Here is a 23060-nt window from a genome sequence, read left to right as displayed (position 1 = left end):
TGGTGTCACCGCTTCACGATACGCGGTTTGTGTTTGCTGACTCGGTGTTGTAATTTACTGTCACCGCCATCTATTGCGAGACCGGCTTTGAAAAGAGATAGCCCGTCCAGCGCAACCCTGGCCCGTGCTTGTCCTTGACATCGAAAGGACCGACAGAATTGAAGCCCAAGGCTTGATAGTATCTGCCAAGCCCAAAGGTCGAAGAGTGTTAGCATGCGGATCAATAAAGCACTTCGGGTCAATCGGACTCACTTGAGTAGGCCGTCATTGTTGCCACGCCAGCAGTCACCGTAGATAACCTTCTTTTTGAGCTTCTTCGCTTGGCCATCAGCGAACGCAACAAGCTGTGCTGCCGAGCCTTTGGCGAGGCCGCCCTTTCTTCTGTCGGCGATGAGGTAGCTGAGATAGAGGTAGTCAGTCGCCTCTCTGACCGTTTTGTCGGCTAGGTGTTCTGGAACGTAGTCAGGAAAGCCGGTTGCCAAGCCTTGTGCTGCGACTCGAGACCACTTGCCATCTGGTGTCTTGATCTCGTACAGGACCATTTGCTGCCACGCTGCTCCGTCCTGGACGGGGCTGGCATCAAGGACGTAACTACCTTGTACGAACTTTTCGAAGCCCTGCACCCTTTCTGGCTTTTCGGAAAAGGGAATGGTGCCCCACTGCGCTTCAGAGCCGATGGAAGCGAGGTAAGGTAGCGCCGAGTCAAAGGCATAAAGGACAAAGTGGACGTCGCTTTCGTCTGGGTCGACGACGTTGAGCTCGGCCAGCGTGTGTGTGGCGCCGGTGGCCGGTTGAGCTGTGCGAATGCGAGCCTGGCCGTCTTGGGTGTATGTTATCATGACCGGAGCGATCTTGATGAGAAGGGATCGAGCGAATGGTCGTGGATTTTGAAATAGAGGGCAATGCAAGGATAGCAACATGCGCTTCGTCAGCTTTGAGCGTCATCAAACTTCGGTGAATTGCTCGGCCCAACTTTTCTTTCCCGCGTGCGCTCTCGCGTGGCTTTTTTGATTTTTGTGCCACAAACAACAACCGTCGCGAGAGCGTTGATGTTTTTATCTCTTCCCACCATTCAAATCGCAACGATAGACACCCACCTCTGCACTCTGCAATCATGGACACACACGCGGCGGCGGGAACATCGCGTCTGCCTGATTTAGCGACACCGCAGACGCGCAGAAGCTTAGACCGGCGTTCAGCTGCCACGCCCACCCTCTCGCACAAGACTTCGATGATCAGCGCGACTGATACATTCGCATCTGCAACCGACGGTGAAGGATACTACACCGACGCTGCTGCTGATGTCAGCGCCTATCATACCGACGACGGACGCAGTCGGTTCGAGAGCGTTCCACACGCTATCAACGCACATGGTCTGAGCAGCGATGGTGAGGGCGCATCCTTGTCAAGGACGTCTTCGAACAGGACCGCACAGCGTGGTGACCCTCAGGCTGCACCTCTACCGAATACAGACACAATACACCAACAACTAGGCGCGCTGTCGCCAACATCACCAACGACGGCGGCGATATCAGGCTCAGCTACCAGCACGCAGCGAGACCCATCCAACGAAGAAGCAGGCAAACAGCTCGAGCCTGGTCATCAGTCCTCCACCCCGGCCACACACCATCGAGCCCTACGCCACTGTGCCATCCTCGGCCTGCTCTCGCTCTCCGCCATCTGGGGCACACTAGCCCGCGAAGGCCTCGTAGCGCTCAACACGTACGACGGCGAAAGCGTCGCGCCGCTCGTCTGGGCTCAAAGCGTCGGCTGCCTCATCATGGGCCTCGCCATCGGCGCCAATCGGCAGGCGATCGAGGGTCGATACCCTCCCGCCTACATTATGATCACCACCGGGTTGTGCGGCAGCATCACCACGTTCTCCAAATGGATGCTCGACGTCTTTCGCGCATTTGGCAATCAGCGACATTTCGATCGACACGGTCTGCACAATGTGATGGATGCTCTGTCGCAGACAGCACTCACGATCGGGATGGCACTTGTTAGTGTGAGTGCTGGCGTAGCGCTGTCCAATGTGCTCAACATCGACCATCTCATGAATGCGGTGAGATCTCGCTCGCAGCGCCGCTCAAGCTTACCGTCCTCGAACGTAGGTGACAAGGAGGGAGGCGATAGAAAGCCAAATAGCGAAAGTATGGTACAACCAGGACAAGGACATACGCTCGTCCTCGACACGTCAATGTTCGTGCTCGGCTTGATCTTCTGGATCGCCTCTGGCATCCTCTGTGCGCTCTACGCGCCCTTCCGACACGTCACGTTTAGCCTCGTCCTCGCGCCCCCGGGCACAGTGCTCCGCTGGTACCTCTCGCGTATCAACACCTGGCCTGCGTCCAAACGCCTCTCCCTACCTCTTGGCACACTGGCCGCAAATCTGCTCGCGACCGCCGTGATCTGCGCCGCGTTCACCGCCTCGCGCGCCGGATCCGTGCCCCGTTCCTTCCCCGGCGGCCTGACGGGCTGTGAGGCACTGCAGGGCCTGCAGGACGGGTTCTGCGGGTGCCTGTCGACGATCAGCACGTTTGCCGTCGAGCTGCGCACGATCAGGCCAAGGAGGAAGGCGGTGAGGTACGCCGTTGTGTCGTGGGTGGCGGGGGTGTTGGGGTGTGTGCTCTTGATCGGCGCACCGTGGTGGTCGATTGGGATGGATGGGCGGTGTCTTGGATATACTGAGTAGAGGTTCAAGTAGCTTCACGCACAGATACCCCGGCTTTCATGCACAATGCAATTGAAACGTTGATCTCCAAGTGTCCGTGTATATTGCATTGCATTCCTCGTCGATCAGATACAATGCAAGAAAGAAAGGCCGCTACCGCAATGAAAGGCGAGGCTACGAGCTGGAAGGAGAGATCCTCTTGGCTAAACCCGACTTCTCATAGATTGCATCGATGGTCTGCATGATAATGACCGACTCTTCATTCTGCACCCAGACGGGCACCCTCTTGCTCTCTGTCGACCTGTCCTCGTTGATCATATTGATCGGGCTCACTTCGTGCGCCGGGGTACCCGCGCGCACCGCCTTGACGCCCAACACAAACGCCTCGAGCTGCCACCTGTACGTCGACCACCAGGGTTGGCCGGTGCCCTTGGGCCAGTGGCCATCTTTAGCGGCTCTGCGCATCTGCTCGGTGCCACTTGTGTCACCGGGTACGTAGGCCTTGTAGTAGCGCGTGGTGCCTTCAGGAACGGCTGCATCTGCGGCGGATTTGCCGCGGTAGGTGGCCTTGATGGTATGCCAGAGGAAAGGGGCCACGAAGTTTTGCAGCTCAACGGTGCTGCCGTCCTTGAAGGTTGCTTTGAGGGAAGGGGCCAGGCGGGAGAAGTTGGGGACGCGCCAGCCGAGCAGGGGCAGGCGGAAGAGGGAGCGGTCGAGGGAGGTTTCGATCTTGCAGGGGAGTTTAGCGGGTCGTGCGGTGGGGACGAGCACCGTTGCTTCCATTGCAATGTCGACTGCGGGATCGCCTTTCGCATTCAAGTGTGCTTTGGAGCCAGGGGATGAGGGTTGGAAGAGCGTCGGGCGGGCTTCGCGCACCTCGATGCCGTCCTGCCAGTTGGCGCGCTGCCACGACCCCGCCGCGGCACGCATGGTGTACAGACACGCCGAAACCGGATAGCACCCTGCATCCATCAGCGTCCCTCCCGCAAGCTTCCAGTCGAATCGAATGTCCGAGTCCGCAAACAACGCCGTGGGCGCAAACAAGTGCGCCTGCACCTCGGTCATCGGGTTGTTGCCTGCCATAAAGTCGTGCAGCCGATACGCAAACTCGTGCAGCGCCGGATGAAAACGGTAGTGGAACGCCTCGAGCACCAGCACGTTCGCTTTCTTGGCCTCCTGCATCAAACGCTTCGTCTCGTCCTCGTTGGCCGTCGACGGCTTTTCCAACAGCACGTGCTTCTTGGCCGCGATGCACTTGAGCGTCCATTCGTAGTGCAGACCGTTGGGCAATGGGTTGTATACCACATCGACGCCCGGATCATCGATGAGCTCCTGGTACGAGTCAAAGACGTGTGGGATGTCGTATTTCTTCGCGAACGCTGTGGCTTTGGCTTTGGAGCGTGCGGCGACGGCGGAGACGATGACATCTGGGTGCGTTTTGGCGGGAGTGATGATGGCTGGCGGTGCGATGTTGGCTGCGCCGAGGATGCCGATTCTTAGCGGACCGGAGGAGGAAGCATCCTTGGCCACAGACGGCGGCGAGATAACTGTGTAGATGTTGGCGAGGCGGCTGTAGAGGTCCTTGACTGCCGTAGCCATGTTGGGCGAATGGAGGATGGTGCGGGTGATGTCGACGAGATGAGGCAAGGAGAAGAAGGCGATCTGGTGGTGGTGGTGGTGGGGAATATATATCTGTTGGTGGTGGTCGTATACATCGATTGAGACAGCAAGATAGGCGAGCTCAGGCTTGGAAGACTTCTTCAGTCGCAGGCCGCGTCAACGTGCTGCTCGACCTTCTCAGGCGCTGTCCTGGTATGCAGCCATCTCGTCGTTGTCCCTCCACCTCAACCGAACACGTCGAGCCGAAAGGTACACGTGCACGAGCCATTCCCCACTCTCCCTTTTCGACTCCTTTCGCACGCCACCATACTCACGATGCCCCAACACCTGCTGATTTCAAGACTCGGCTGTACCGGCCCTACTGGGGTGACTGGGCTGTGGCGTGGCCACGAGCAGCAACTGCGTTCAGACATTGGCTGAGCGTGTGCAAAGAAAGGGTGGTCCGCGGATGAGAAGAATTGGAGGAATTCCAATTTTAGCGTCAGAGACCGTTTTGGGCAGCCGAGCCTCTCTCTTACGGATGACACTCTTCCCTAGATATCGGCCGCTAGAAGGCCACGCCGAAATGCTTTCAAGGTGACGTTAGAAAGTCCTCGTTCAGTCGATGTGGGCAACGTCAAGTGCCGAGCGAGCGTGCTCTCTTTGTGGACTTGCAGAGAAGAGCCCGAACAATCCCATTGTTAAAACGGCGCTCGCCACACCTGGTGATTTCGCGCCATGCCTGTGCCTAGCCAGCAAGAAACTTGGTCAGAGGCGCGAACGTCCACACGCATCGTCCACAACACAACGAGACACAACTGCAGGATAGGGGGCTACAGCTTTCTCCTCGGTCGTATCGAGTCGTTTGCATTGAATAGTCGTAGTCGAGGTGGTGGGATTGGGGGATCCATCGTTGACAAGGGGTGGTTTCATTTCGATTCTCTTGTTGACCCACCTCATCCTCTGCTCCAGTCGTACACAGGCATGTCCGAGTTTGAGAGGCGTAGTGCGAGTAGACCTTCGACATTACAAGTCAGTCAACATTTGAAGAGTGGGGCGATAAAGGCTGCATGGCGAGCGACCGGAACAGCTCTCTGAAATGAAGCCGTTGTCGTCCCCACCGACCAGGTTGTGCTTGCAAGGAAATGCGAGACAGCATATAAGGGGAGATTAATCCCGCTCACGAAGTAGCTTTTCTGCTACACCCTCACCTATTCGACGCCTTGACTTTGAACGATATCGCAACCAAGACCCAAGATGCGAACCACACCCATGCAGGCCATCTTCACCTCGCTCCCATTCGTCCTCGTCCTCACCACTCACGGGGTCAAAGCCATCGACGGCATTCCCACCCCGGACTTTACCCCAGCCCAATTCCCGCTGGCGAGCACGTTCTACTGGTACTCGTCGGTCGAAGTCGGCGTGTGCTACAGCCCTCAAACGCGCGTCGCCAGCGTCAAAAGTGCGATTCACTGCACGCATCAGGAGAACTACGATGTGGACAACAACAGCTGGACGTTGCCGCAGAGCTGTCATGCGCTGAAGCCGCTGGGCACTCCGCTGTCGAATGCGGTGCACCAGTCATGCGTCAACGCCAAGGGCACGTGGAACGCTATCAAGCCCGCTGCGACCAACACAAACGGCGGACAGGCGTATGATACGATTCAGAGCAAGGGCACTGCTGGTGCTTCCGATGCTGGAGGTTTCGGCGGGGCAGGAGCGGATGCCAGTGAAGCGGCGCCGGACTCGAACGAGCAGGAGGACGCCGATAAGAAGAAGGACGGCGGTTTGTTGAGCGGTCTCGGTAGCATGTTTGGTATGTGATCGCTCATTCAGTGCCTCTACTACGCATCTACAGCGGTTTCATCATATGGCCGCCACCGTCCTTGCTACCGTTTAGGTTTCGTATGTCTTCGATGGGTTCAGCTTGGCAATTCTAATTAGTGTTAGAGCTTGTCCGGCAGTGAGGCCAGACCACTTTGAGATGCTTACTTACTTCGTAGCTTGTTCGCATTGAGAATCAAGCACAAGCAGTGCAGACAGTCTATCTCAACACGTTGAAGATCCACTCATTGATTGTTCGGACATATCTGACCGAGGAGGTGCGCGCGTTAGGGGAGGCGAGCAGAGAAGGCAGAAGCTGTAGTTGGCTTTCAACCGCAAGCCAAACGTATCTTCCCCGCACTTTTTTGGGCTAGAAAATATGGAATGCTGCTGCGCGCTGTTTGCTTTTGTCCGAATACAAAGTTGGTCTTTGTGTAAAATATTTATTGATGACAGTCTGGGGTAAGAATACAATTCATTGGCGGGCATTGGAGACGTCTGAAAGGAACATCAGTCGGCTCTTCAACCTCGCTTGATTCTCCTTCAAAAACCGCGGAGGTTGCTGACGCTTGATCAGAGCCTGCCCTCACAGCTTCAGCAGCAGCAGCAAGGTGCTTGAACCCTGATGATGCTCTCGAAAAAACACAGGTTTGAGAAAGTCCAGCACGGCTCTCACTGCTTGGCTGCTGCTGGCAGAGACCTCGCGAGCCGGCATTGAAAGCAGCCGGTTCTGCCGTACCCTTGCTCGCTCGTTCTGACCTTCTCACACGCTAGGTCAGACTCTCTACATTGCACCCTTGGCCTTGGCCAAGAACCGCTTTCGCCTTTAAATACCTTTCTGCCCTTCTACACTCCCTTCGTCGACCATCCAACAAATACGCTTGCTTCCATCCCATCTCTTCCTTTTCGATCATGTCTGCACGCAAAGCTTACGTCGTCGGTGTCGGCATGACTGCCTTCACCAAGCCCGCCGACCGTGATTACCCCATCCTCGGTCTCGAAGCCAGTGTCAAGGCGCTGATCGATGCTGGTCTCACTTACGACGACATCGAGTACGCCGCCGCCGGTTACGTCTACGGCGACTCCACCTGCGGTCAGCGTGTCCTCTACCAGCTCGGCATGACCGGAATCCCCATCGTCAACGTCAACAACAACTGCTCCACCGGTTCTAGCGCCTTCAACCTTGCTGCCAACGCCGTCCTCGCCGGTCAGGCTGAGTGCGCCCTTGCCGTTGGCTTTGAGAAAATGGCTCCTGGTTCTCTCAGCTCTGCCTTCACCGACCGTGCCGCTCCTATGGAGGGCACCATGTCGCAGCTCTTTGAGATTGAGGGTGACAAGGAGTACGAGGTGGAAGACTTTGGTCCGTTTGCTGCGCGTATCTTTGGTGCTGCCGGTCTCGAGTACTGTGAAAAGTACGGTGCCACCTGGGACCACATCGCCGAGATTGCTGCCAAGAATCACGCACACTCGGCCAACAACCCGTACGCACAGTTCCGCGCTACCCCAACCAAGGAGCAGGTCGCCAAGGCACGCAAGATCACACGCGAGGTCACGCTGCCCATGTGCTCGCCCACCTCAGACGGCGGTGCTGCCGTCATTGTTGCCTCGGAGGAGTTTGTCAAGAAGCACGGCCTCGAGGACCGCGCCATCGAGCTTGCTGGTATGGGTGTCGCCACTGACTCGATCCGTCTCTACGAGGACCGTTCGCGCATCGAGCTCGCCGGTGCCGACATGTCGCGTCGTGCCGCACAGATCGCCTACAAGCAGGCCGGTGTCGGTCCCAAGGATATTCAGGTGCTCGAGCTGCACGACTGCTTTGCTCCCAACGAGCTCGTCACCTACCCGGCTTTGGGCCTCTGCGCAGAGGGCGACGCACACAAACTCGTCGAGCAGAAGCTCAACACCTACAACGATTCCGGCAAGGGTTGGGTCGTTAACCCCTCCGGCGGTCTCGAGTCCAAGGGCCACCCCCTGGGTGCCACTGGTTTGGGCATGATCAAGTACATGGTTGACCAGCTTCGTGGCGACGCCGGTGCCCTGCAGGTCAAGAACGTCCAGAACGCGATGACTCATAACATCGGCCTCGGTGGCAGCTGTGTCGTTACCATCCTGCGTCGTCCCGCGTTCTACAAGGCGGGTGTCACCAACTCAGCCAAGCGTTTCGGATACAACGCGGGTGACCAGGTCAAGAGCATCACCGAGGAGGACCTCAACAAGGTCAAGAGCAAGCAGTACTCTGACTACCTCCCCGCTGACCTCTAGACGACAACGACAAGCCCACTCTGCCCGCGTCTCTCTGTCGGATTTAGAGTGGATCGTCGTGTCGCGTCAACCGGATCGGACGTCGGGAATGAATGAAGAGCACCCACTTCTCGCATCCAAAAGCCATCTGTCATTTTGCTTCTCAGCACTCTGTATATATACCTGTCCCTCCCCTCGTTGCATGATCTAATGGAATGCTTGGATTTGGTCTGGATTTCACCTTGCTGCGAGTGATTCTGACGTGACCAGTGACCATCTATGACAAAGAACAGAGCATAAGACCGAGGGATCTTTGGCTTCGGCCCCTTTTAGGGTAAAGGTTGATGTGCCGCCTAGGGTCGGCCGCGGTTGACTTCATCTCGACTCGCCATTGTCCTTCATCTGCCGTCGACACTGCAAAGCTCAGCACGTGCGCTCGAATGCATACAACCTACGTTGTCAGGCGGTCCGGTCCGACGTTCAACCCCCACATCCCAAGCATGTCGATGCAGAACGTGCTGGATGCAGCGATTGTGTGATGCCCGTCAGAACGTGCCGCCTTGGACGTGAAGCGCGCGGGACAAGGTCAAGGGCAAAGTTTCGAGTTTGCAAATGCAGTCAGAGTGAGGCTGTTCGAAGGGCTGGGCAGAGCGGTTGTTCCTTGACGCAAACACAATCTGTGCAGTCGATGATGCGTTCCCTCCTATTATCGATCTGGTTTGGAGTATGGTTCAGATGTCGACGGATCGTCTGGATTGCTAACCGCGGGTTACAATTCCTCTTTGCTCAGATCTTCCATCCGCGCTTGCCGTCGCTTTTAGAAGCAGTCACGATCTCGACCACGCATCGACACGCATACCTGTCTACAACGTTCGCTTTCGGCGACAGGAAATATCCTCAAGCTTCCCTTTGGCATTCCTGTTTTGACCTCAGCACAAAGCACTGTCTGACTTCAACACTGCCACAATCCTGCCTCCTTGCTTCCCAGCGGCTCACGACAACCCGCCACAAGTAATTTGCAAAAAGTTCATCCCGCGCTCGTTCACTAGGAGACCGCGCACTGCTATGTCTTTGGTCTGAGCAGAACCGCCGGAATTGATCACAATCAAAAGAGAAAGTGTACGCCTTTTAACAACAACAGAGTAGAGGTAAAGGTGTACGCCGCGCTGCTTCATTACCGCGGCTTTCCAACAGCCAGCCACGCGAACTCTTGTTCAGGAGGGCTGCTGTTCCAGATCCTCATTTGTCCCTCCAGGCAAGCAGCTACATAAAGGGGTAGCATCTTTGGCACTCTCTTTCTCTGCCTGTAAACATCTCGGATCTCATCTCTCTCTCTGAAAAGCAGCTCAACCGACTGGAGAAGCAAGAACAGCAAACTTTCCCAGCATGCAGCCAAGCCTCCTCCGCCGCCCCCTCCTTCTTCTGCACCTTCTGACTTGGCTGCTGGCAGGCTCCACCCCAGCACACGCCGCGCTCGAAAGCGCCCTGGAAAGTGCAACCGAACGCCTCATCCCTGCCGCCGGCAACGACACGCCCGCGCTCGTCGACCGGCTCACGCACTCGCTCTCGGCCAAACAGGTGAGAAAAGTCGTCCAACAGGCACCGGAGAAGCTCAACCTGGGTACAGACAATTTTCTGGGGTCTGGGTTGAAACGTAAATCAGTTTCGGGAGCATACGGGACGACGGCGGCGGTCGCAGTGGGCGCTGCTGCGATCACGTATCAGACCATGAACTTGAAGTCGAAGTACAGGGATGCTGAGAAGAAGGCGGAGAGTAAGTTTTCGTGTTTCGGTCACAGTGGAGCTTGTAGAATCGTGCTGATGAAGGAGCTTTTGTTATGGGGGAGGGTAGAAGACGCGAGGGTGAAAGAAGCGATATGTGCAGCACAGAGGAACCGTGCAGCGGCGCAAACAGAGACAGCAGCAGCAACCGACACCGGACCAGAAGATCTCGACACTTCCACCGAGTACACTGCGTCTCCAGCATCGATGCCTCCGCTGACTGAAAACACGGACACACCAGCTCAGCCGCACATGGCGACGACACCATCCTCGGCACCACCAGTACCACCGAGATCAGCAGCGCCCAGAGTCCCCGCAGCGACTGGCACAAATGCGATATACGCATTGCCCGTGCGATGGACCAAACGCACACGCCCGAGCAGCCGCCGCTACGCATACCCGCCCTCGCGCGCGCTCTCCGCCACACAGTGGTCCAAGCGCACACCCATCAGCGACGCAACGCTCATCACCATCGAAGACTACAACAAGATGATCGGCGCCACCGAAGCCATCGCCTCGGGCACCATTGCCGTCGCCTCTGCGTAAGTCTATGCACAGTTGAAATTGGAGAGAGAGCACAGACTGATCTTGAACTTATGACCCATTGATGCTGTGGGTGGATCAGAGACCAAGCCAACCAGCGCAGCTTGAAGGCGTCGTCCGAGTTTCTCTGCTAAGGTCGGACGGGCGTGGCGTGCACGACGATGAAGTTTCACCTACGTACGAGGTCTGAGTAATGGCGCTTTCGTAATGCCATGAGCACATGTGGATGTGTATATGATCCATGCTTTTTTGGCTTTGGATGCCTGGTGGTGCGAGCGAGACATTCTTCGCAGAAGCCGATGGTAGTGTACCCTGTGTGGTGAATATGGCCCAATGTGACAGAAAGTCAAGCGACGATTAAGAAAAAAGAAGAAAAGGTGGCGCAAAAATGAGACTAAAAAATGAACGCCAACAAGGAATGCTGTGTGTGCGTGGTTCCCCAACCGCTATACCGCTGCACTGACTAGGCGCGACCCTAAACCGAGTCTTCGTACATTGGAGCGGGATGCTTTGTCAATCGCCACTTGCACAACCATAATCTGAGTTGGTCGAGTGCTTGCAATGGAACACAGCCTCTCAGATGCTGACCGACCTTTCTCATCTCTGCCTGGTTCTAGAATTGACAAGAGCTTCTGTTGGATAGAAGCCAAGGCTTGGGCATTTGACTCGGACCGTGAGAATGCGGGGAAAGGCAGCAAATCTCTCGACATGAGTGGAGCGGGTCATGTGTTTTGTTCGGCATCCTTGTACCAAAGGAACGGTTTCGGACAGCTGTGTGACCGAGGGACATGCTTCCAATGGGTCGCTACCACCTCCGTGGGAACAGCAAGAGAGAGGGCGTGGGCTCCAGCCAGTCACACGACACACTTTCGCTCTGGTCTTGCGCGCACAACTTCCAGCAGAGAAACCAGGAATGCGGGAAGGGGGAAGGAAGTTCAAGGAGCCCAGAGCGACATTGAAAATAGAGCTCGGGCCTACCATGCGGGGAAGCGTGGCGCCGAGTTGGCAGAAGCGGCCGTTCTACTCTAAGCGACACACACATACATATGCATTTGGCCGGCGCCAGAGGCAATTGCGGGAGGCTGGCGCAAATTTTTCTGGTTTTCTGTACTGCAAGCAAGCAAGCACATGCACATGAGCGCTAGCCCAAGTTGGCCGTGTTTGGCAGCTCTCTGCCCCCAAGCGGCAGACTGCCAAGCACGTCTTCTTCGGAACCACTTCGGGAGCGACCTGGAGTGTCGTGTGCGTGCCTCGAAACCGCTGTTCTGCCCCGCGCACTTCTGCTCGCAAGCTTCCGCCCCTGCTGGGTCCTTTTCGCCAGTCGGGGTTAGAACACCGAAATACACGCTCAGCAGCTTGTGGGGGAGCTCAGCTGTCACATTGCTTCCCCCGCACTCTCGGTAAAGCCTCGTTGTGCTCTTGTCGAAACAAGATGCATGTAAAAAGCGGGAGAGCGCCGGCTTCGCAGAGCACATCCTTCTCACGCTCGGGCCCATTCCCATTGCCACTTTCTTGAAACGTTCCCACACCCAGTCCATGTAACTCGCGCGACATCACATCGCAGAAGCTGTGGCAGTAGTTGCAGATCATGCGGGTCTCTGGCGACAGTACAGTAGCTTTGTCTGTGTGAGTAGAGAAAGCGAGAACGGTGCTCCTCCGCAGCTGCATGAATCACCAACGTCTGTGCTCGGTGCTTTGTTGCTGGACAGTCTGCTACTAAGCATACGAAGCAAAGCTCATCTGACCTCTTTCGAAAGCATAAAAGAGCATCCGTTCGACGCCATCAATCGTCCAATCTCCCCCCACATCTTCTTCTGCCTCAACAATCAGCAGACAGTCTTACACTCCCACTCATCCACTCTTCAAAACACACCTCTCGTGAACAACCTCAAACAACAATGGCTCCCGCTGCAACCTCCGCCCACTCTCACGCTGACCCTCGTGAGCAACAGCTGCAGATCTCGGGTCAAAACCGAGTCGCCATCTTCGACAAGCAGGGCGGTCCCGTCTCTGTCAAAGAGGTGCCCATCCAGAAGGAGCTCAAGCGAGGCGAGGCGCTTGTCCGCGTCATCTACTCTGGTGTCTGCCACACCGACCTGCACGCCATGCTGGGTGACTGGCCTCTGGACAACAAGCTTCCCCTTGTCGGCGGTCACGAGGGTGCTGGTGTCGTTGTTGCTCTCGGAGAGGGCGCAGACCAGTTCGTCAAGGTCGGCGACCGTGTGGGCATCAAGTGGATCGCCACGTCGTGCCTCAACTGTTCCTTCTGCCGCACGGGTGCCGAGCCCAACTGCCCCCACGCCCAGTGCTCCGGCTTCAGCGTTGACGGCTCGTTCCAGAAGTACGCCGTGTCGTACGCCAACCACCTTTCGATCATCCCCGACGACCTGCCTCTGGACCAGGCCGCACCCATCCTCTGCGCCGGTGTCACCGTCTACAAGGCGCTCAAGGAGGCCCAGCTGACCCCTGGCCAGTGGGTCGCCATCCCCGGTGCCGGCGGAGGTCTCGGCCACTTGGCTGTCCAGTACGCCGTCGCCGCCGGCTACCGCGTCATTGCCATCGACACGGGCTCGGACAAGAAGCAGCTCTGCGACAGCCTCGGTGCCGAGCGTTTCATCGACTTCAAGACCTCGAAAAACCTCGTAGAGGACATCAAAGCGGCAACCCCCGACGGATTCGGTCCGCAGGCCGCTGTTGTCGCCGCGAGCGGCGCGGCCGCGTACGAGCAGGCGTTGGACTACATCCGCCCGCGCGGCGTGCTTGTCGCCGTCGGTCTTCCCGGCCAGGCCGACATCAAGGCCAACGTGTTCTTCACCGTGTTCCGCTCCGTGAGGATTGTGGGCTCGTACGTGGGCAACAGGCAGGACGCACAGGAGGCGCTCGATATCGCCGCGGCGGGCAAGGTCAGGACTCACTTCAAGACTCTGGGTCTCTCGCAGCTGCCCAAGGTGTACGACGACATGCAGAGCGGCAAGATCGCCGGTCGTATCGTGCTCGACATTGATCAGTGATTTACAGCAAGTCTCGGTTCAATTGCTTGTTCTTCTTCGATGTGGTTTTGGAATGCGATGTTGCTTCCGCTTTTTATTAGATTGACTTGTGCAGCGATGTGATGTACAATGAGAGAAAGATGCGGTGCGGTGAACATGGCGGTCCTACTGGGGACGAGGGGGGTACGACGAGTACGAGATTGGCTGCTGAGCCGTCTGTAGCGGCTGCTGATACGCCAGAGACTGCTCACCGCTGCCCGGCTGCGACACGAACTTGGTCGATTCATGGCTGTGGACCTGTTCGATATCCAACTCGGTCTCGATCGTCTCGGCGCGAGAGATCAAGAAGCCCAGTGCGGTGAGTACGGCGAGTGCGGCTAGCTCGGAGATGTATTGCAGCACGAGCTTGGCCCAGATGCTCTTTGGGACGAGGATCGAGCCGGCTTTGGTGGTGTACACGGACCAAGCTGCACGGACGAGCATGAGCGGCAGTGCGACGATGAGTGCGATCCTGATCGTGTGCGTCTCGTTGGTTCCCGCAGCCCTGGTTCCGCGCAGGCCGGCCAGCGCCAGTGCAAGGATTACGACAACAAGGACAACGTACAGCACGGCGCCCACGACCGCCTGGGTGGGCAGCGACACCTTGGTCAGCACATTCCCCTGTGCATCCGTAAAGTTGGTATCCGTGTATCCTGTGATGACGCATACGAGCGCGGCCAAGTTGACCAGATTCAGTAGCTTGACACCCTTGCCTGTCAGCGCGTCCTGGCCCGCGCGGTCGTGCATCTCTGCACGAGCGCGCGCGAAGAACGCCAGGCTGGCCGAAACAAGGAAACTCAGCCCCACGGACTGCAGGATGTACCCCCACACTGTCACGTTGATCGAAGCCTTGTCGTGCTTGGTGTACTCGACGACGAGTATCACGTTGCCCACCAGATGCACCAGCGACACGAGCAGCAGCGAGATGAATCCCACGGTGCGCTTGAACCCGTGCTTGACCACGTTGAGCAAGTTGAGCAGCGCGAAGGCTACGTAGAGCGGGATGAAAACCGTGTCGATAATGATGCCCGTTGGCCACGTCATATTGTCGATTCGTTCGGTGTGTGAAAAGTGGGAAAAACGCTGAGGTTTGGGATGGGGATGAACTCGGTATTGGTCAGGGCCGCTAGTTGCGTTGCTGCTTTATACCATATCGATGGTGAAGCAGGGGCGTCGTCAAATATGCAGCGATGCAAGCATGGTCTCCAAACAATCATGTCCAACTCTGCACGTCGGCCCCATCGGGTACGGTACAGGACGCCGACGAGCCCACCGAACAATGAAATTATCCGCCGGATCAGTGATACTCGACAGATCCCCCACTCTCATCTGCATACCTATCTTCTCTTGGACTGTACGCGACTGCACGCCGAACCGTAGCCAGCACTCGATTGCCTGTTGCAAAGCATCGCTTGTTCGGCACCCTTTTCGCAGGGCAGGAAGCTCCACGTGCCCCCTGCCGGCGGAAATTAACTGTCTGAGGCTGTGGTGCATTTTCTTGTTTCTAACTTTCGCCCCCATCCAACAGCGCGACTGCTGCCCCGATTTCGGCTGCTTATTCGGCACTCTCTAAAAAAAAAACCGCACCGCCTCCGCTTGCTTGGTCGGCAGCTCGCTCGGCTGGTTTCCAGAAAGCCTTTGTCGTCGTTCTCGCGTCGTGCACACGATACCGCTTTGTTCTGTGGTGTGCACCTTGTTCGAAACCGCCATAGTGCGCTGTGACTCGTAACAACCACCCTTCCCACTACCGAGAATCAAGCCCAGCTTCCAGGGCCATCTTCCAGAGCAGGTAGGATTATAATAAACACTGCTTGCGATTCGTGCTTTCAACGTTACTATACAAAATGAATACATATGCGATCAAGCCTTCTCGACCGCCTTCTGGCCTGCTTCAGCAGCTTGGCTCTTTCGGCTCTGCCAGGAATGCAAACCCCAATTGACGAGCGCCAGCGCGACACCGGCGCCCGCAAAACCCATGCCCATATAGAACGCCCCACGATAGCCCTTCAAAGAGTTCCTGCCTCCATCGTTGACGTGCGTCTCGACGACACCTGCAAAACCCAGCCCCAACGCGATGCTGTAGTTGACGACGGTATTTACAATGCTACTCGCCGTGCCCTGCTGATGCGCCGGTAGCAGATCGCTTAGGATAATGCTCGCTGCCGGGAACGACATGTCCATCCCGAACGGCATGACCGCCGACGAAACATACGGCAGTGCCCCAACATGCACCGGGGCGTTCCCTGCCAGACAGGTCCCGATGCAGAACGCGAGCAGTGACAGCAGCATGACAAACGCCGGACTGGTGCGCCCCAGGATCTGCGCAGAGGTAAACGCCGCAACAATCCCTGCCACACCGCAAGGGACAAAGGTGACCACGGTAAAGATGGGACTATACCCTCGAACGAGTTGTTGGAAAAAGTTCAGGTAGAAGACCCAGATGCCGAAGCTGGCCCAGCCTGCGCCGAGACAGATCAAGATGATCACACCCGAGACGCTGCTGAAGACGCTGGTGGGGAGCAGAGGATAAAGCGCCTTACCCTCGCCATAGACGAAGATGGCAATCAAGAGCACTCCGACGATGAGCAGGACGTAGACGTACACCGTCGACCAGCCAACGACGAGCGCTTGGTTAAACGCAAAGTTGAAGAGGACGAGACCAGCAACTCCTGTAATTGTGCCGAAGAGGTCGAGCCGTTTCCATAGCGGCGCTTCCTTGTGGGCTATGTTGTCACTCGAGGCGGAGGTCGACAGCTCGGAAGCGTCTGCGTACGCATCGAGCTTCCACGACGCGCTGACGGCACGCATCTCGTCTTCACTGGGGAGAACCCAGGCACACAGGACAGCCAACAAGATCGAGATGATGGCCATAATGTAGAAGCCCCAGTACCAGCCCATTTTGCTGTTCATGTCCACCAGAGTGGTGAATAGTGCCCCTGTCAGGAATCCGTTGGGCGCCGTGGCTGCGAAGAACGAGAAGCTGAGATGCTTTGCGTAGCTGCCCGGTGCAAAAACTCTGCCCAGAATTGCCAGCGAGTTGGGCAGCAAGAAGGCACAACTCAGACCTTGCATGGCCCTGCAAACATCGAAGAAAATATACGACCCAGTGTAGTGCGTGAGACCGGCGATGACGGACCAGATGCTGAGCATGGCGTAACCAAAGATGACGATGGACTTGTGACCAATAAGATCGCCGATACGACCGGCGGGGAGCACAAAGGTGCCGACGGTGAGAGAAAAGGCAGCGGCGAACCACGACTGCTGCGCATCGTCAAATTCGACGTCGAAGGAGCGGGCGATGCTGCGGATTGGAATCACGGTCTGGCCGAGTGCAGACTGGGTGAGGAGCATGGCCAAGCAGAGCGCGGCGACGCCCACGAGTTGGCGTGCTTTTCCGAGTGTGCCTGCATTGTAGAGTGCGCGAGAAGTGGGAGGAGCGCCCTTGTCGCAAGGTGTGTCGACGTCGACCATGCTGGTGCTGGACGACGACATCAGAACAGGGATGCCGCGAATAAGACAATGCAGGTGGTGGAAGGTAGACGAGTAGTCCGTTGAGCTATGTGGTCATCTTGGTGGTATATATTTGTCGACAGAGGCAAGCGGTGGGGCCCATAAAGCCGAAAGGATGAGCTTGCAAGGCGTTAAGCTGCGATTCTGCGATGAACGGCAAGTGGTGATGGTGGAGGACGAGCAAGCGCACAGCTGCAGTGGCCAAGCCCGAAAGCCAAGCATGGTCTGCAGAACACAACTCTTTTTTTTGGACTTAAACGCCGACGTCAACTCCTTTTCTCCGAGAGTTCCGTGTGTGTGGCGGCTTGCCCGACAGCCCACGGAATTGACGCGGTGTGATTTACAGTCGAACCTGAGCGCATTCCATTCTTCAACCGACTCTCGGATTGGCACCACATCAATGGCATGCAACTGCTCCGAACTTGGCTAATCGACTGCTGCAACCCTTACCAGCTTGAAATTCCCCCCGTACAGAAGGCGGCAACAATGCGTCGAGGGCGGAACCTGCACCAGGTCAGAGTGTAGCGACCTCGAGGTTTTTTGTGAAAAAACCCATACTACTTTAGGCAGAAGCTGAAGTCTTGGGACCAATGACGATTCTCGCCTATCTTAGCTGCCGAACCACATGCAGGCTTCATCACATGAATATTGTCGACGGCAGACCGGATCTTCGGTTTGCCGCACCGTCGGCGCGCTCCCACGCTCTAACATAACCAGCTCTTTTTCAGTAACTTTTTCTTCATCTTGCTCGTTGCGATGTAACATTGTTCTCCAACGTTATTTGACCCGGCCGTTTGGTGACGAGAGCTCAATCTCGAGAAAATTGCCTTGTGAAATATCGGGATCAGTACGCTAAGAGAGAGCAGGCGCCTCAGTTAGCTTGCGCCTGGCCATCCCTGCAACTCTAACCCCACGATCGAGGCAGCTTGACTCGACTCGACTCAATTCGTCTTGAGTCTCTTTTTTCTTTTCCTTTCTTTTTTGAAAGCGGGAAGCGGAACAAGCCGATGACCGCACCGAAAGAACAAGTCGCGCTGGGCCGGTGACCGGTGCTCTTTTCGGGAGCTTTCCGCTGGTGCAGCCAAAAGGACGTGGGCTGACTGGCTGGCTGGCCGGTTGGCTCGCACCTTTCCCCCCGCTAAAACCACTCCCTCGCTCTCCGCACTTTGGCACTGTGTTGTGATGCAACACTTCTTTGGCGGAGGCACACGCTTCCACGACAGCCAAGACCGATCTCTGGGTTCCTTTGCTCATGCAGCGACAGCTTCCCTCCATCACCATCACCATCACCATCACCATCACCATCACCATCAACATCAACATCACCCTGTCCACCGCACCATCCCCACATCATTGCATCCTAAGCTTCTCAGAATGCAGCATTCATCTTTGTAGCATCTTTCAAAAGCGATCTTGAAGCAACGAGTTTCAACGACCCGCCCGACTCGGCACAGCCCCGAACGAGAATTACCCAGGCAGTCGCAACATTCGTCCTCGAATTCTCATCTGGGATGCTCTCCTCCCACCGCTGTGCAGCGAGGGAGCTGCTTGCCTCGGCATCGCACTCGAGCTCTCGTCTTGCCGGCTCTTCAGGCTCGCGGCATTCGTCCACCGCTGTCGCCGCGTCCAACGGTGCACTCTCGTCGACCATTACTAGTAGTCGCCAGTCACTCGCTCAAATTCGCAACTCGACTGCTTATGTCGCCCGCTATCGCACGCTCGGTGCCTCCGCACATCCCTTGCTCCCATCCGCTACCACAAATGCGAGCAACGCGGCGTCGCATGCCGTGTCCACTTCGTCCGACAGCCCCGCAGCCAGTATCACACCATCACGGCCGAGCACCAGCCAAGCCGGTCAGAACCCATCCACTTCCGAGACGTCGAGATCCACTAGTGCTGCAGACCAGCTCGATGATACATGGGCATTTGGCGGCGGTGCCAAGAGTCAAGGTGGCCCCGTTGCTGCAAATGGAGAAGGCAATGCGGCAACATCTCAGACGAGACCAGCTAATGCACCCATCGTCATGGGAAGTGCCGGCAAAGGTGCCGTCGCCAACTATGGTAAACGCAAAATAAGCTCCATCAAAGTCCCGCCTCCAGCCTCATCCAGCGCATCGCCGTCTTCAGCAACACCAACAGCAGCTGCTTCAGCCGCCACCGAGCAACAACACGCTCATCGGTACGAGCACCGCTATTCGCCCTCCACCCGCAGCGAGCAGCCTCTGCCTCAGCATACCTACTTTTCATCCCCCTCGTCCTCTTTCAATGCTTCGTCCTTTGTCGCTCCTGGCACACAACCTCCCCTGGGTGGCGCGGCCACCGGCGGAGTGGGCGAAGGTCATGCAGGGATCGGAATCGTGCGCAAGAAGACGGCCCTTATCTTTCCTGGTCAAGGCTCCCAGTATGTTGCCATGTCCAAGGACCTCTACAAAGCATTTCGCTCGGCCAGATCCATCTGGCATCAGGCCGAAGAAGCACTCATGATGACTCCCGGCATTCACTCGCATCATTACATTCAAGGTGACCGCGCCACCAGCGCAGAGCAGAGAGAACTCTTCGAAGCCGAACTGGCAAAGACGCGTCAGCTCGACCCGAGACAGGGCCTGTCCGCCAGTGGCACAGCGATAGCGAGGAGTCGCAGGGGTTGGCTCAGAGATCTCGTCTTTTCTGGTGACCAGCTCGAGCTGACGCGCGCTGAAAATGCACAACCTGCCATTCTCACATGCACTCTCGCCTTCCTGCAGGTGCTTCGCAAGGAGTTCTCAATCGATCTCGTCCAGGATCATGTGCAGTGGGCTGCGGGACATGGCTCGGGCGTCTATGCAGCCCTGGTGGGTTCCGGCGCAATGGATCTGCACGATGCGGTGCGTTTGTTGCGCCATCGCGGTCTGGTCGCATCACACTTTACGGCCAATCACCCGGTGCTGTTCCCTCCGGGCTGTAACAAGCCTGAAAGCATCTACGAAACCTGGGCTTTTGCCAACGCAGGACTCGGCAAGGGCGCCGACTTGCTGTACGAGGAGGAAGGCGCCTCCGCCTCGAGCGACGAGGCCAGGGCGAAGCCCGGATGGAAACGCACCCAAATGTCTGGTGTGGTTGTGCGTCCAGGCAAGCTCAAGGCCGTGATTCGAGAGGTGGAGCAGGTGGCACAGGACATTCGCAACGGCAAGGTGCCCTCGGTGGCGCGCGACGAAGTGGTCGAGGTGGCCAACATCAACAGTCAGCTTCAGATTGTGCTTTCGGGCACGCTGGTTGGTGTTTCGTACTGCTGCGACCGTCTGCGCTCCAAGAATCTCGGGGCGCGTGCTGTCAATTTGCCAGTGTCGGGTGCGTATCACTCGAGTCTGATGCTTGAGGCCTCAGACTTCTTGCGACCGGCTGTCAAGCACATGCCGCTGTCCGATCCGAAGGACTTCTCGCTCGTATCGTCCAAAGATGGTAGCGTGGTCAACAGCAGCGACGCAATCCGCGAAACCCTGGCAGGGGCGTTCCGAAGCCCTGTCCACTGGCTCAGCTCGGTGGATACGTTGCTGGCGCAGGGCGTGGAGCGGTTCGTATGCTTGGGACCTGGACGCGCGTGTGCGCATCTGTTGAGCAAGGAGCTGGCTTACAGGGACAAGCAAAAGGAGGCGAAGGGGGATCACTCGGATTCCGGGTATGAGGTTTGGTCGCTGGCGACAGTGGAGGATGTGGAGCAGCTGGCCGAGGTGCTGGCGGATGTGTCGCAGCGCTCGGGGCTGGTGCCGCCTCAGGCGGTGTTTGATTCGGATCAACTCGTTGCCGACTGAGCGCATGCCACACGATGATGACTTTCTATTTTGTACTACTAGCGCACACTCGAATGGTTCTCTTTGCAAGCATTGCATTCTATGGACTTTGCATTTGCATGGGGCTCTGTGATGCAGAGGGATGCTATGTGACAGCGCGAGCTTAGGCCGATGCCTTGTGGGGCAGGCGTTTGATGCGCAGCGGCATGCCGGCTTCTGGGCCGCCAGAAGATGTTTCTACGCGCGGGCGGACGATGAGGGCTTGGTGTTGTTTGATCGTGACACCGGGTTCGGGCGAGAGCTGGAAGCGTGCTAGGACGCTGATGATGAGGACCTTCATTTCGGTCAGTGCGAACTTTGCTCCGATGCTGTTGAGCGCACGAAGATTTTTTAAAGAAAGGTTTATTGGATGTCAGCTCTTTCGCACACACTCTCAGGATGCAGCTCTGTCTGCGGGCACATACCAGGATTTGGGGCCGCCGACGAACGAGTAGGTGGCGTAGGGGGGCAGTTTGGCGTGTGCATGTGCGGGGGGCAAGTCTGCGAATCGATCCGGGCGGAAGTGGTCGGCGTCGTGACCGAAGAGGAGCGGATTGTAGTTGACGGTCTTGATGCTGAGCGTAAGGCGCGAGCCCTTGGTGATGGGGAGCTGCGTGATGGTGGTACCGTTGGAGAGGGTGAGCGGGGTCATGAGCGGGAGAACGGCGTCTTTGGTGGCTTCGCGGTCGTTTCCGGGCACGGGCGGGCACAGGCGTAGGGTCTCGGCGAGGATCCAGTCGAGGTACTGCAGCTGGTCGCACCACACGTCGTCGTAGTCCAGCAGGGCCGGGGAGAACTCGTCCAGGGCCAGCCCCTTGCGTTCGCGGAGCACCCGTTCGATGATCGCGCGCAACTTGGTCTGCACGTCGGCGTGCTGCGAGAGGAAGTAGAACGCCCATGAGGTGGTGACCGAACTTGTCTCGTACCCGGCAAACATGAATGTCTGGATCTGCCCCGAGATCTCGCGGTCCGTCATCCTCTCGCGCACCCCTGCGCCGAGATTGCTCTTGATCAACAGACTCAATAGATCCTTCTTGTCGCCCAGATCTTCGCCCTCCTGTTGTACGCTCCGCTTGGCCTCGCGCACGATCTGCATCGTGATTCGGTCCATCACGCGGTTCACCTTCTGGATACGCCGATTGGCCTCGGACAAGGGCCACGTCGCGGCACGCGGGTACAGCATGGCCGACAGCCCGAGATGGATCGCGCGCCCCGGCCCAAAGTCAATCGCCGCCTGGTTTACCGAGTTGAACGCAGCCGACAGCTCGGACCCTCCCCGTCCCCTCTCGAGCGCTGCACACCGATACCCAAAGCCGGCCTCGCCGATAATGTCGAGCATCGTGCAGTCGAGGAACTCTGCCAAATCCACCTTGTCCTCCCCACCAGCAACGCTAGACTCAATCTTGCGACACATCAGATCAGCATACTTTGTAAATGTCGGGGTGAGGCCCTTGAGGTGCGCGGGGGTGAAGGCGGGAGCCATGAGCTTGCGCTGCTTGCGATGCGCATCGCCGTAGCGCGTCACGATGCCGTTGCCGACGATAAACTCGATGATCGACGAGCGCAGCAGGTCGGATTGGAACAGGTCAATGTCGGACAGGATTGTGTTGAGCGCAAAGGGATCCGAGATGATCAGCGTCTCGCCGCCGAACGGTTCGGGAAAGACGAAGACGTTGCTGCGGAGTGAACGGGCATAGTGCTTGTTCACCTCGCCGGGTCCGCTCACGTGCACAGGTTGCTGCGTGGCCGCGTCGATGTAGGTGAGTCCTTTGGCTTCGACCATCCGTTGCCCGAGGACGTACGATGCTCTTTCTGGGCGTGGAAGGTAGCGGTAGGGTGAGGGAAACAGGATGGGCTTGATTGCGAGCTTGTATGTGATGTAGAGGACGAGCGCCGTGAACGCCGAGGCGAAGGGCCGCTGTTGAATCCACGTCAACAGTTCCGCTGATGGCGTCGATGCGAGCATCGTCATCTTGGTAAGACGAGTGTCGACAAAGGGGAAGAACGTTGCAGAGATGATGATTCGTAGGGAGAGGGATGGAAAGAGAGAGA

At 57.3% G+C, this 23060-nt stretch overlaps 11 protein-coding genes across 11 annotated transcripts; 6 read left to right on the top strand and 5 right to left on the bottom strand.

The window, feature by feature from the left end:
• Positions 1 to 70: 70 nt before the first annotated feature.
• EX895_004081 (uncharacterized protein) lies at positions 71 to 839 on the bottom strand (the record flags this gene model as incomplete). Its single annotated transcript, XM_029884679.1, has 2 exons — positions 71 to 182; positions 253 to 839. The coding sequence occupies 2 exons, from the start codon at positions 837 to 839 to the stop codon at positions 71 to 73; spliced, it is 699 nt and encodes a 232-aa protein (XP_029739389.1).
• A 275-nt stretch (positions 840 to 1114) lies between these two features.
• Positions 1115 to 2695, top strand: EX895_004080 (uncharacterized protein; the record flags this gene model as incomplete). Its single annotated transcript, XM_029884678.1, has 1 exon — positions 1115 to 2695. One exon carries the CDS (start codon positions 1115 to 1117, stop codon positions 2693 to 2695), a length of 1581 nt encoding a protein of 526 aa, XP_029739388.1.
• Positions 2696 to 2848: 153 nt separating this feature from the next.
• On the bottom strand, positions 2849 to 3457 carry EX895_004079 (uncharacterized protein; the record flags this gene model as incomplete). The annotated part of the gene is made up of 1 exon (XM_029884677.1): positions 2849 to 3457. The coding sequence occupies one exon, from the start codon at positions 3455 to 3457 to the stop codon at positions 2849 to 2851; it is 609 nt and encodes a 202-aa protein (XP_029739387.1).
• A 2073-nt stretch (positions 3458 to 5530) lies between these two features.
• EX895_004078 (uncharacterized protein) lies at positions 5531 to 6097 on the top strand (the record flags this gene model as incomplete). The annotated part of the gene is made up of 1 exon (XM_029884676.1): positions 5531 to 6097. One exon carries the CDS (start codon positions 5531 to 5533, stop codon positions 6095 to 6097), a length of 567 nt encoding a protein of 188 aa, XP_029739386.1.
• Positions 6098 to 7009: 912 nt separating this feature from the next.
• Positions 7010 to 8359, top strand: EX895_004077 (uncharacterized protein; the record flags this gene model as incomplete). Its single annotated transcript, XM_029884675.1, has 1 exon — positions 7010 to 8359. One exon carries the CDS (start codon positions 7010 to 7012, stop codon positions 8357 to 8359), a length of 1350 nt encoding a protein of 449 aa, XP_029739385.1.
• Positions 8360 to 9724: 1365 nt separating this feature from the next.
• On the top strand, positions 9725 to 10666 carry EX895_004076 (uncharacterized protein; the record flags this gene model as incomplete). Its single annotated transcript, XM_029884674.1, has 2 exons — positions 9725 to 10112; positions 10242 to 10666. 2 exons carry the CDS (start codon positions 9725 to 9727, stop codon positions 10664 to 10666), a joined length of 813 nt encoding a protein of 270 aa, XP_029739384.1.
• Positions 10667 to 12561: 1895 nt separating this feature from the next.
• EX895_004075 (uncharacterized protein) lies at positions 12562 to 13674 on the top strand (the record flags this gene model as incomplete). The annotated part of the gene is made up of 1 exon (XM_029884673.1): positions 12562 to 13674. The coding sequence occupies one exon, from the start codon at positions 12562 to 12564 to the stop codon at positions 13672 to 13674; it is 1113 nt and encodes a 370-aa protein (XP_029739383.1).
• Positions 13675 to 13818: 144 nt separating this feature from the next.
• EX895_004074 (uncharacterized protein) lies at positions 13819 to 14736 on the bottom strand (the record flags this gene model as incomplete). Its single annotated transcript, XM_029884672.1, has 1 exon — positions 13819 to 14736. The coding sequence occupies one exon, from the start codon at positions 14734 to 14736 to the stop codon at positions 13819 to 13821; it is 918 nt and encodes a 305-aa protein (XP_029739382.1).
• An 816-nt stretch (positions 14737 to 15552) lies between these two features.
• Positions 15553 to 17184, bottom strand: EX895_004073 (uncharacterized protein; the record flags this gene model as incomplete). Its single annotated transcript, XM_029884671.1, has 1 exon — positions 15553 to 17184. One exon carries the CDS (start codon positions 17182 to 17184, stop codon positions 15553 to 15555), a length of 1632 nt encoding a protein of 543 aa, XP_029739381.1.
• Positions 17185 to 18713: 1529 nt separating this feature from the next.
• On the top strand, positions 18714 to 20990 carry EX895_004072 (uncharacterized protein; the record flags this gene model as incomplete). The annotated part of the gene is made up of 1 exon (XM_029884670.1): positions 18714 to 20990. One exon carries the CDS (start codon positions 18714 to 18716, stop codon positions 20988 to 20990), a length of 2277 nt encoding a protein of 758 aa, XP_029739380.1.
• A 142-nt stretch (positions 20991 to 21132) lies between these two features.
• On the bottom strand, positions 21133 to 22980 carry EX895_004071 (uncharacterized protein; the record flags this gene model as incomplete). The annotated part of the gene is made up of 2 exons (XM_029884669.1): positions 21133 to 21337; positions 21434 to 22980. The coding sequence occupies 2 exons, from the start codon at positions 22978 to 22980 to the stop codon at positions 21133 to 21135; spliced, it is 1752 nt and encodes a 583-aa protein (XP_029739379.1).
• Between the last annotated feature and the right edge of the window lie 80 nt (positions 22981 to 23060).

Source organism: Sporisorium graminicola, chromosome SGRAM_22, assembly GCF_005498985.1.
Source record: "Sporisorium graminicola strain CBS 10092 chromosome SGRAM_22, whole genome shotgun sequence".
NCBI lineage: Eukaryota > Fungi > Basidiomycota > Ustilaginomycetes > Ustilaginales > Ustilaginaceae > Sporisorium > Sporisorium graminicola.
This window is presented reverse-complemented; position numbering and strand designations above follow the sequence as displayed.